Source organism: Barbatula barbatula, assembly GCF_947034865.1.
Source record: "Barbatula barbatula genome assembly, chromosome: 5".
NCBI classification, from domain to species: domain Eukaryota; kingdom Metazoa; phylum Chordata; class Actinopteri; order Cypriniformes; family Nemacheilidae; genus Barbatula; species Barbatula barbatula.
The window spans coordinates 14,997,692-15,011,279 of NC_136769.1; the positions used below are offsets into that span (position 1 = coordinate 14,997,692).

The window sequence follows — 13,588 nt, forward strand, 5'->3', positions numbered from 1 at the left end:
TAGTGGATTGACAATTGATATGGTGTCTTGTCTGTCGCACCACTTGTAACTTCTGCATCACTGACACAGAGTATCACATCGTCCAACAGTGGCCTAAACAAAATCTTAAAATCAGCTACAAAAAAAAGTAACACAAAAACACCGTCCCAATCAGCATGAAAATGGATCCCTATTTATTGGCTTCAAATAGTTTAAAATCCTAAAATACAACTATGTTCCATTCATTTGAAAGAAAAATTAATGTGTAACCTTTCTTGCCATGCACAAGTCCTATATATTCAAATTAAATGAGTAGGGGATATGTTTTTCGCCATATTTGTGGGTCACAGCAATAGCAGGAAGTGCACCTGACACTCCTCCATCATAAAGGTGGGTGTTTCGAACAAAGGAGGTGACATCATAAGGGAAATCTGGAGCCCAGTCGGTCACTGATAGAGGGGAGAGGAACTAAGATGAAAGATCAGCCGTGATTAGCTCATTATATTCTGCTTAGTGATGACAACAGTGAAACAACAGCATCATAGTTAATTATGTTAAGGAAATGAGAATGGAGCCACAGTTTGTAAACAAGGTGCTGGAGCGACACAAGAGTAAACATGATGAATAATTATGCTACTGAGCTCAGTGAACTAAGTTGTTGGTATAAGAATAAAACAAATAATTTATATTTTATCTCATTATTTGTACACTTCCCTCTTCCTAATCCTTTTGTAAACTGTGAATAACTGCTCCATAACATTAGCATAAATAAATGTAGCATATGTAATGTATATTAATATAACTAACTTATATATATTATATTATATAATAGATCAAACAACGCATTATAATTAAATACTAGTTAGTTAGTTAGTTAGTTAGTTAGTTAGTTAGTTAGTTAGTTAGTTAGTTAGTTAGTTACTAGGTACCTATGATTAAATTACTCTGCACACGACTTAATAAACAGAAACCACAAAAGTAAAGTGCACCTGAAATACTTAGCGCAACTGGAGCAGTTCATTGGCGATGGGCGGAGTAAAGGACAGATGAACCAATACCTTTGGCGCGCGTTTCTCGCTCTCTCAGGACTGCGCCACCCAAAGGGCCAAAATAAGTTTCTTCCCCTTTAAGAAGTTGCGCTGTCCAGCACAGCTGGGATTTCTATACGGAAAGATAGCGCAATGAAGAGCAGCGTCGACTCGTCATCATGTGCACCGGGCTTCCGAGGACTGCCTGTCCGCTGCGACTTCTTGCCCTCTGCATCCTTCTCTCCTACGCAGCAGCCTATTTCGGGTCAGCAGTTCTTTTTAAATCCTCCCGCATTTCTGAAGCCATGGAAACGGCCTCTGGGTGCATGAGTGTTATTTCTAAGGAATATACATATTTTAAGATATGTAACACGGAGTGAACAGTTGAGTTAATGTTTTGAATTTGGTGAATTTGGATATCCTATGCGCAATTACGCATCGGCCTTTCTTGTTTTTGTTGTTTGTTATTGTTCACTGTCTACAAAAAGCAGTTGCGTTAATAATGATTTGAAGTAGCGTAGGTGGCGTTGCATAATAATGTAAACCAGAGCTTTTATATTATATAAAACATATCTCAAAAGTGTATTGCGCAAGTAAAAGCTTTAGATTTATTTTCAACATTATCCATTTAAAGTGTCATGCTGCACAAGGCGAATGTTGCTGTTGAAAGCGGCGATGTGTATTTGGATCCAGATGCCTTCCGATGGTTTTGGCACTGTGTGCTAACCCTCGCGCTACCTGATCATTAAGATCCTTCTGGCTCGTAGTCACAGGACGTTGCCCCACTGGTGTTTATATTAAGAATCCTATAAACACGCTGCAATTGATTTTATTTAAAAGTGGTTTCTGAAGTTTCTGATCCTCCACTGCAGTGTTATTTGGAAAAAGCTGTATGCGCACTCTCCAAACGGTGACTTTGGATACAACACGTGTAGTCTGGTATCTGTGCAGTCTCTATTCAAACTCGACTATTCAAATGATGTATTTCAAAATATTCAAAGCACGCGCAATGGCAGAAAACCAAGAAAACAGCAACAAATAATTAAAATAAGTAATTTGGGATTATTAAAAAGTTGAAAAAACAGACATGCGCAAATCATTCAGTGTTTTGAATTGAGCATGCCTGTTCAAGAACATTTAAAAAGAATGGTCTAAGTGTAACCATTGTTATCAATTCAACCTTTTATTTACTGTATGCATTTTTCATTGTTTAGGCTCACAGGACGCGAACCCCTGGTCTTTCTGCCTGGTCCATTTTCCAACGAGCCTCCGAACGGTAAATCGCACCTGAAGCAATGCGAGCAGATGACGTTGACGCGTCGGCAGAAGCGCATGTGTCGGCGGGAACCGGGGTTGGCGGAGACTCTGAGGGAATCTGTCCGCATCAGCCTCCTGGAGTGCCGCTATCAGTTCCGCAACGAGCGCTGGAACTGTAGCATGGATGGGCGCGCAAGCCTTCTGAAAAGAGGTGAGGCACTGCGAGAAATGCAGCATCCATTCAAACTGGAGACTCGAGCCAGGTGTCCAAATTCATTCTCAAATGTATGTTCAGTTTTACATATTGTGGGTTTGAATAGCACCAACAGCACATTTGACATTTGCTGAAAATGTTTGGTAGCTTATATATGACCTTTTTACTTTTATGCCACAGAGTGCATAGGCAATTACCAACGACGCCGAACCCCCCATTTATCTTTTCGTTATTTGTGGTGCCTGTTTCCAAACAGACATGTTGGGTAAATGCGCAGGATGTGAATGTGAAAGCCATGTGCAGGTCATTCCGCTGGTAATTAGGGAGTAAGCGCGGAGTCCCTGTGCGGTGAGGCCTCGCGGGGCCAGCCGAAGTATTTTTATCTCCAGGAAAAGCGCCCATTTCTCAGAGGAAAAGGGCGGCGTGATCGCGCGCTTTCATCTGTCACAAAACTTTTTCTTGTCTAAATAATAATGAATTTCATCAAAATGCTCTGCAAAAAAAAAAACTCTGGACTTAACAAACAACTGCTTAAAGAGGACGCGTGGGGGATTCTGGAGTGACAAAACGCTGCATTTAACACTAATTGGAAAAGTTGCACATGATCCAATTAGAGGATTTAAACAAATGTTAAATGTGTACAAATTACATAAAGACAGTGACTGGGGGATAATTTGTCTTATAACAGATATATACATCTTTATCGTTTAGGTTTGCTCTTAAAGAAAACACTGATATTTAGCATGACATCTTCCTATGTGAATGAGGCTTACAAATGAAAAATATCTTAAGCAATAATATTATCAATGTGCTACAATGTTCCAACACATTCATGTAAGTGTTAACAAATGTATGCCCCTAAATTCACTCTATAATATACAATGTACAACACTGCACTTTTAAAAGTGCGGTCCTCATCTGTAAGTCGCTTTGGATAAAAGCGTCTGCTAAATGACTAAATGTAAATGTAAAAGCAATGGTGCTCATTTCTGAATGATTCACTCAATCAGGGTTCAAGGAGACGGCCTTTCTGCTGGCCGTGTCATCTGCGGCGCTGTCTCATGCACTGGCCAAAGCGTGCAGCTCAGGGCGGATGGAGCGCTGCACCTGCGACGACTCTCCGGGTCTGCAGCACCGTGAGGCCTGGCAGTGGGGCGTGTGTGGAGACAATCTGAAATACAGCACTAAGTTTCTCAAGAAGTTCTTGGGGCAAAAACGGGTCAGCAAGGACCTGCGTGCCCAGATTGATGCCCACAACATTAACGTTGGCACCCGGGTAAGTGCCAGACTGTCACAAATATATTGATGATGCCAAAGTTGTATCCTAGCACACCTATTTGCTATTCAGAGCAGAAAAATCTGATGTTTTGCACTTTACATCAAGAGGGAACCTGGTATTTATTATGCGTTAGATTTTCATGCATTTGGCTGATGCTTTTATCCAAAGCAACCTACACCACTGTCAAGGTATAAATTGTTTTTCTAATCAATCATTTAAAACGACATACGTATTTATGTCCAATGTATTTATATTGTGCATCAGTGTAAACAATGACTTTTGCCATTGCACATGCCCAGAAATACACAATGGTACCATGGTACATTTTGGTACTTTTTTGTTAGAAGTGAACATCAGCAAGGGTTAATCTCTCTCTACCTTCACGTCCTCCACGCACCAGAGGAGTTTCTCGGTCGTAGGGGTGCGGTCTGTTCATTGTAGCCCAGAGGAGAGTTCATTCAATGGTGTGAGGCAGGTAGGTGAGCAGGCATTGGCCAGCACTCTGGAGCCAGGTGTTCCTTCCCCTGGTCCAGGCATGACGGCGCTTGCTGTGGGGGCCCTCTCAAAATTAAAGGTCTCCCATCAGGGCGATTATACAGAGGGGAGGCTTCTGTAATATACAAGCATTTTTCCACCTACTATATGCCTCGACCGGCTTCGCCGCTCATGTCGCGCCGTCATCCGCACAGACTTTAATAAATCCTCGTTACACCCTCAAAGACAGTCTTGTTACCAGGAGACTGGCAGCCTTAGGGCCAAAGGGAGATAGCGAGAGAACGAAAAGGGGGAGGGTTTATGAAAAAAGATTCAAGGAGAAAGGAACGGCTGGACAAACTCGGGATCTTATCAGACTTTGGTTTTGTTGGTTCCCACAGTTGACACCTCGGGCCACAGATGGCGGTTAACAAAAACAAGCAAAGGAGGATGAGAACTCGTTAGACCCTTGGCTTTCAGATTCTTGCTGTTTTCTCACTTGACGGTGTTTCTCAGGTGGCCCTCGGGTAGGAGCCCATACCAATGTAGGGTGGATCACCCCATCGACCATTTGACCTTCCATCTGCCCCTGGGCCCTCTTAGATTGACTGCACTGCTCTGTAAACCATTTCCCCAATAAAAGACAGAAAATAACCTTTATTAACTTAATAATGAAACACACACACACAATAAATGTAATCTCAAAGAGAGAGCAAAGAAACAAAGATGGAAATGTGCTGATCTCAGAATGAGATGAGAAATGGCAGTTTTAGATCCAGGTGCAGGTCAGAGTTGAAAGACTGCCAGCTCAGACATTCCCCCTGCATCCATCAACTACCCCACGTCAACCCAATATCTTCACCTCAAGGCTATAGAGTCCGACAGCATTCTCCAAATTCCACAACCTTGCTGTTGGGAACTTTATTAACGTATTATTTTTATGTTTGTCCCACCTCCTCCTCTTTAAGAAGATAACACACTTTTAATCAATCCCACGCCCTTTTTCTGGTATGCTCATGTCTTTTCTGTCTTTCTCTCAGGCAGTGAAGAGCGGACTTAAAACTACTTGTAAGTGTCACGGCGTCTCCGGTTCGTGCGCCGTGAGGACGTGCTGGAAGCAGCTCTCCCCGTTTCACGAAACAGGAAACCTGCTGAAGTACCGTTACGACACCGCAGTCCGCGTGCACAGCGTCACCAACGTTGCCACGGGCGAGAGCGAGCTGGCGGGGCCACGTCGACACACCAACACAGGCCCTCGCCCACGACCCACCGAGCTGGTGTTCTTGGAGGAGTCGCCCAGCTTCTGCAGGACCTCGCGTTACTCGCCCGGCACGTCCGGCAGGACCTGTTCCAAAGACACCAGCTGCAGCAGCCTGTGCTGTGGGCGTGGCTACAACACAGCCCTCCGCCTCACCACCCTCTCCTGCCACTGCCAAGTCCGATGGTGCTGCCATGTAGAGTGCGAAACCTGTGTTCGAGAAGAGGAGGTGTACACCTGTAAGAAGCACTGAGAGCGAGACATTGAAGAAGAATGTGGGGCAGATTAGAAGTGCATTACAGGAGATGCAAAGATGAATATCGGGAGGATAAAGGTTTGGAGGTTGTCGTGCCAAAGGAGATGTGTCACTGTTCACCTGGACACAGAGCGTTTGTGCGATATTTGACTAACGTGAAAGTATCTTTTCTGCTGTCATGGAAACCAAATAAGACAAACCCTGTTTTCTTGTCTTCGAAATGAGAGACTCGTGTTGTGAGAAAAGCCACTGCCAGAGGTTTGAGTTTAGCTGAAGTACCCGCTGCCTTTTGAACTGTTTGTGGTGACGCACACTTTAGGGCAATGTTAGGGAAGTAATACTTAACCTGAGACTTATCTTTGTGACTACATTTTACCTGTCTTTCCACCGCCGTTACTGCATATTTCTCTATTGCTCTGAGAGTCCACATATAGGGCTTTAAACTATATTGAGAGTATGAAGCACTTCCGAAAGGTTATTTGTTAATATTATGATAGTCTCTAATTTTTAAGGAAGAAAGTATGTCTCTGTTATGATATTCAAAGTTATTGTGCTTTACACAAATATCTATCTGAATTGGGTTGGGGTGGGTGGGATTTGTTGATGAACTGGAACTTAATCTGCTTTTATAGACTTTAATGAATGTTAGAAAAAGTTATATAATCATGTTTTATATCCTGAATGGCCATTAAATGGCTGTGTGTGGTAATAGATAGGAATGTATTTATTGCAGTAAAACAAAACTGTTGCATAAAACACAAGTAGACTTTCATAAAATAACATTTTCACATGATTTTTACGAGATTCTTCACTGCGTAACATGGCGTTTTCTAACGCAGCAGTATGTTAAAAAGCATTAGGGTTGAGAAGAATTGTGTCAGAGCTGACCCAAACCCTTTTCATAGCTGTGTATAGTGTGTGAAAACATCTGGCTATCTGAGTGTGTAGTCTTTATATTTCAAATTCCAACTATGGGCAATGAGAGCGGGTCTGTCTCAATCAGAACAAAGAAAACATCACCATTGAACCTTCATCAGTTCATGCATTCTCTGTCTCATCATAAGCCCTGTAATGTGTGTGATGCCTTTGATAAAGTCCAGACGCCTATTTACCCCAATCAGAGCAAATAATGGTACTTTTACTCCAGAATGACTTCAAGGTTTGAATGCTGGTTAGATTTCTTTTGTTTCCACACAAATGACAAAAAGCGAGTTGTATCTGTGCACTTCTTCAGGGTAAAGACACATTTCTACAATGCAATACCAAGTATTACTCATATACATGTCCTGTTAATGTTATACATCTCAAGCATTTTTTCACTTAGAACTGAAGTCTGATTTGAAGCATGAGTGTATGCGTGTGTACGTGCCTACTTTTGCGTGCGTAGGTTTATGTCTGTGTGTGGTGTTTCTGGGAAAGGAGAAAGCTGCAGTGAAATTGTCCATATTAATCAAGAGGAAAATTCAGTCCAAACTTTGATTAGAATGTCGATCAGCTGAAACATTTGTAATAGTTGAAACATCTGAAAGAGGGCTTTGCTGTGACTAGCTGAACTCTTTCACCTGTAATTGCTTTCGTTTCAATGAACGAGACTGCAGAGTCAAGCATGCAAATACTCAAAACCCCTGCGGTAGCCGTGGAAACCCAAATGAGATCATTCTCTAGTTTTGTGTACATGTGAGTGTGTGTACATGTCAGCATATTATGCATTTGTATGTTCCTCTGCTGCTACTGCTGAAATGTATAGCACTAGCACGGCCTGTATATCAGGATGTCTTTAATGAACTTTATGTTAGCCTGAGGGTTATAAAGGTCTGTGTGTTTATTTGTGCTGTCATGGCTTTAACAGTGTAATGTTTCACTTTGTGATTCAAACATTTCACGCCGGGGATTTGTTTCTACTACCTCACCCGGTCTGTGAGGGAAATGAATATATAGATGTTTTATTCTTATTAGATATTTCATACAGTGCTTCTTTTACAAGCTTTAGTCTGAACTAAAGATGTATTTACCCATTTTTTTACTTTTGTGACCTATTTCCTTATTTAAGAACCAAGATATCACTTTCAAATAAATGTATGCATACATTTGTATAAGTGGTGTCTTGTTCGTTTCACATTTTAAATTATATTTTAAAATGTTTGTTTCTCTCTTTGTCATTCTCTCTCATTGGGTTTGTGGTTGCACACCTGTCCAGAGCTCTGAACACAAACACATGCGCTCTAGTTAAATCCTGCTTTGCCAGTCACCAGCTTTTGTTGTGTTTGGACGTTGGGGTTCTAGTATCCTGACCCTGACCATGCTTTTTAACTAGACTTCTTTACATGACAGTTGACCGGCACTTTTGCTATGTTAACCATGTAGTTAGTTTCATTACCTAGACCAAACCAGCAGTAAGCAGCATAAACCAGCTGGTCTGAACTGGTCTTTCCAGAATCCTGACCTATTTCTCCACCATTATGCTGAACATTATTCTCAATCCACCCAAAACGTACCGTAAACAAATAGGTCACATTTTACAAAATAAAAACACAACACACACACACACACACACAGCACTAGAAATTAATAGGAAAATCTATTTCCATTAAAAACAACCCATTAGACAAAACAATATTACAGATGAAATCTCTTTGATATCTTATATCTCAATGTAAATGTAATATCTAGACATTGATGAGATTGAGTAAATGGCCTTTGATATTTCTCCTTATAAAATGATTATTAAAATGTCTAAAGACTAGAAATGTATAAAAATGTCTTAGAAGAGATCCCAACAATGTCACAAACAGCTCAGGTATGTCAAGTCAATCAAAGGTCCAAATTATTCAAACATTTCTTATCAAATATACCCAAATTCTATCAAATCTACATTAATTTTACACTTTCATATTTGAATAGTTCACAGTCTTGGAATTCTAATTTTCCATATGACATTTTTGTAAAAATTGAGTTATTTACATTCTGTCAACTTATATTATGTGATGTTTTTCTTTATGTTTAGAAATCAAAAAGGTCAAATGGAATTTTAAAAAATTCCATATATCCTCACACACAGGGCAACTCATCAAGACAAACATAGAGTACACAATGCTTTACTGTCTAAACATTAAAATATGTGTGTATTGCTGTGTTTGATGTGTGTGCACGTAATGGCTCTATAATAATACTCTCTCGCTCTCTCTTAAGACATAATGAGCATAATGATTCTGCTCTATCAAACAGATCCTTGCTTTCACTGTCTAGCCAGATCTTCAATCCAGACCTCATGTAATGACTGTTTATGAGTACTTACCTTTATTAAAGACACAGAATTAGGAGGTTGAACAAGCTAAGATAACTAAGATATTTCATGTGTACAAGACGACAGGCATGCCATGCGGAGGCTTTGTGAATAAAGGCTGATTTGATATGAAACCAAACTGAAGCCTTGCGACTACATTCAACAAAAGGAATTTCTGTCCCTTGGGGCATGTCAAGGAGAGAAAGGCCCACGGAGTCCATACGGAAAAGAGAAATGAGTGAGTAAGCATATCAATATATTAATGAAAAATGTCTGAGAGAGATATTCCTAAAGTGAATAAGTTACAGTTTGACGTTTGTAGTAGGAGAAGTGCAGGTAGATGTGCTGGTATGGAGGACCTCATGAGGTCTTCGAGGGGGGTGATAGAGCACAAGTTTAATAATGAATATCAAAGCCTTCATTTCCCCAAAGCCCAGTGCCCGAGCTCTCCTCTCACGCACACATCCCCTAGAGAGACGATTACACAGGGAAAGTGTGTGTTCCGCAATAAATGTGTTTTGCCTTTGATGAATGTGCATTTGACATGATTTCTCCTTTAAATTGTGCTTTCGCACTTTTCTTTCCATTGCTATTTGGAGTATTTGTGTGCGTTTTAAAGATGGGTGTTGATGTAACACTGTTTTGTTTGCTCACCGAGGTCAAGCAGGTAGGTCTGTTACCCTCTGGGGACAGAACATTTTATCTACCATCTTCAGTCTGGATAGAAAACAGATACACATTGCATGAAAACAGCAGATATCTCTTTGATAAATTACTAGTAAATTAAATCACATTTGCAGCTCGTGACAAGATGAAACATTGCATGATGTAGAGACTATCTCACTTTGAGCAGCATTTACTTTAAGTATAGGTCACGTACAGTGGTCTTTTTTATAAATATTATTTTCCGTTGCTTAGAAAATGTTCTTTATCCGTGATGGCTTACATAGTTTTACATAGATTACTGGTTTATGTGTTACTTATTGGAACACACTAGCCCATTTGCCCTTGAGCGAGAACACGTTTCTATGAATTTGCTACCTTTTGGTTCACCGTGTACTGTATGAAATATTAAGTGAAGAGAGCGGAAATGAGAGGGGTTGGTTTCAAAATATAAAAAGAAGTCATAAAAAGATCTTGTATGTAAATATGCGTGTGTAAGTTTGAAATGAGGAGAGAAAGAGAAAGGTGGACGATGGCATGGAATGTGAAATGAGTAATGTTATTGCTCAACCCACATCACAAACCCACATTGCCTGGAGCTATGACAACCTAAGTGCACATCTCCATCCCTCGGAACATCTTGCATTTTCTATTCCTTAAATTGTCCAACTGCCTATAATTATATATTATCCTTATACCTTTAGTATCAGGCTATACTTACAGGTACGGGTTTACTCACACTGGTGATAGAGAGTGAAAATACAGTAGATTATTATGGGTTCTGTTTATCTATAAACTATAAAATACTGTAGTTGTAAACCTAATCTGCTATTTCCATGCTATGTAAATACATAAACTATTGTTTGAGTGTAGTGGATTCTCCATCAAAATGGAGACGCAGACCAATGTTGAATCACCTCGCTGTCCTGACCGAATGGTTGAGGGCTGGGAAAATAGTGGAGGAGGATTTCCCATGAGCCTTGACATAGTGCTAAAGACACCTGTAGGGTAAAATAAACCCAAAGCCACCCAGGATAAAATTCATCCAAACTCCTTAAATGGAAAAATATAACTGTTCATAGATATGACTGAACATCACGAAATATCACATTCAATGCCGGCTGTAAGGGGAAAACACATAACAAAGAAATCTTACACATATTGTGATGTTGTTCAATCTTGGATCTGACCTCCATTAGCAGTGAAAACAAGAGTTTCCCAGACTGATCAACAACTGAACTGAAGATAACAGCAGATGGACGCAGGAGCAGCCTTCACTCCTCTATCTATCTCTCTCTCGCTCGCTCATGTACATACACAACTCATGTGTTTAGGTAAACATGTTTCTTTGTGTGCTCTCTTTCTTACTGAGGTCTATTTGTACTCTCTGGACAGAATCAGATATCAATGTCTTTACAAAGCAAAAATAAATGAGAATATAGGGAAAATATAATAATATCATATAATAAAATAAAATGTATCAAATGAGACATTTCCATAGGAAAATATATTTTCTTTGAGTAAGGGTAGCTTGGCAACATGGAGAACAAACACATGGAACGGTAAATGTCTCTAGTAAATCAAATTAATGTCCATAGATGCCACACTGTAAAATTAACTTAAAATAATAAGTTACCCGTGTGCCATAAACATTTTAGTTAACTCAACGAGTTTAGTCAACTCAGTGAGAAATTAATTTAGTTTACTAATATTCTAAGCCAACCATGTTAAGTTGAACCAACTAAATAAACAATAAATATTTTTTTGCAGTGCTTTTCATTTAAAAGTAGAGATTTTCCTTATTATTCTTTTGATTGTTCATCTCGTTCCAGTTCAAAAGCAGCTTATCCTACTTTATAAAACAATATTTATCTTTGTGATCATGTAATCGTAATAGCGGATAGTAGAAAGATTGTGTCTTCATCTCATCCACTTTAATATCAACTACATTCATATCTTAAACGTACAAAAATGCATTAGGTGAATATTGATAAAGTTAATGTGGCAAAGCTCTTTTTGTGCTTTATGTCATATTTGGGCACATAGGTTGAGGTTCTACATTGCATGACCGTGAGCCTTGTTTTTAAGGCTGCCAGACGAATGAATATTAATGTGTATTTCTCATGCATACTATATATACAAACACTCTTTGAAAATGAAAGGGTATGTACTAGTAATAGTATCCTTCAACTGTCAACCCTGCAAATTGGAAAGAATTCATGGAGATCACCTAAAATCACTGTTATTGTTTATGATATCACACTGCAAGAAAAAGAGAGGGGATGAGGGCATGTTCATATTCAGTAGGTGCTGGTGGGACAATGGTGCTCGCTCTCACAGGTGGTATGACCACAGGGCTGTGTTTGTGTGTGAAAGCAACTATTACCTGCAGCTGCAATATATTCAAGCTCAAGATCTTCAAGTTCCTCAAGATCTCAAGTGTGAGAGATGTGGTGCAATGTAAGAGGCCTCGGGGAGGTAGAAGTCAAGCAAATAAGATGTTTACAGTCTTCTGTATTGACCTGCAGTCATCTCACTTTTAGCCTAGGTGCCTTTCTTACCTTAATTTTTTTAATGACCCCGTATGAGATAAAATCCAAATTCTTTATTCATGTTCTCAAAATAAGAAATGTCGGAAAAAAACCACAAACATATGAGAGGCATTGAGAAACATTTTTAGCCCTGAAGCTAAGTTTTAGTGCTATTCAAAATCTTCTTCATTGGGACATCACAGATTACCCCCTTTACCGGCTGTCAAAGATAAAAGACATCTCACACCAATGGCAGCTCTTCCCAATAAACTTTAAGTGGCTTAATAACATATTATTTTATCTTTATACTTGAGACAAAGTCACAAAAACACTTTGTTTGTGCAATATTGTTGCTAAGGTGTTTGACATAGGATTTTTTATGAGGATGTATAATTGCAATTGACCACGCACATAATTTATACGGATTTATACGAAATATATGTTAGCATAAATACGTGCACACCCTACAGACCAGACAGACACTCTTGACTGTGTATGCACACTTCAAGGATGAAATCTATGCAAAGTTTTTTTCACGAGGCCCCAGGTCATCAAGGTCAGTCTGCCAATCATCAGAACACCTTGACGCCTCAGGTGTGTATGCGCATGTGCTTATGTGTGTGTGATGGGAGAAGACTGAATGATGCTCTGTCGCTGGGGACACTCAGAAAATAACCTCAGAAAATATTTTAGCCAAAATATTTGACATTAGACACATTCCAATCTATCTACTTCCTCTTCGCAGAACTTCCAGACCCTTCTTCTGCCATGTCTTTCTCAATATCCATTTATCATGACTCCTGTCTGACTATTCCTACGAAAGTTTTTTTCCCTTTCTCTGAATATCCCTTGTGCCCTCAGGACATGTTATGACAGTAAGGATGGAGTGCGTAGTCGGGAGGGTGTGCAAAGAGCAAGAAGGAGCATGAAGAGAGATAGTGCTGGGGGCAAGCTGGATGGAGAGTAGACGGGGGATTCAAAAGGTCCGATGTTTCAGAAATGTAGCCTGGAGAGACAGACATCAACCACCACCAGCTTCATTCGGCCTCCATTCAGGCCTGCCTGTTTCACCCAACACACTAATGGGTTGGGGGGGTAAACATCAACACCAGTCAAAACAGGCTGCTGCCCTGATTTTTTGTAACACATACAAACACACGCACGCACGCACACACACACACACACACACACACACACACACACACACACACACACACACACACACACACACACACACACACACACACACACACACACACTCACACACACACACACACAAGAACATAAAACCATAATAACACAAATCTGATCACAGAAAAATAACAGAGATCTGCTTTATTTTGTAGAGACAATACATGTGTAACTA

At 40.1% G+C, this 13,588-nt stretch overlaps 1 protein-coding gene across 1 annotated transcript; it reads left to right on the top strand.

Moving 5' to 3' along the window:
• Nucleotides 1–1,186: 1,186 nt before the first annotated feature.
• Nucleotides 1,187–5,742, top strand: wnt9b (wingless-type MMTV integration site family, member 9B; the record flags this gene model as incomplete). The annotated part of the gene is made up of 4 exons (XM_079456487.1): nt 1,187–1,272; nt 2,222–2,475; nt 3,489–3,754; nt 5,272–5,742. The coding sequence occupies 4 exons, from the start codon at nt 1,187–1,189 to the stop codon at nt 5,740–5,742; spliced, it is 1,077 nt and encodes a 358-aa protein (XP_079312613.1).
• Between the last annotated feature and the right edge of the window lie 7,846 nt (nt 5,743–13,588).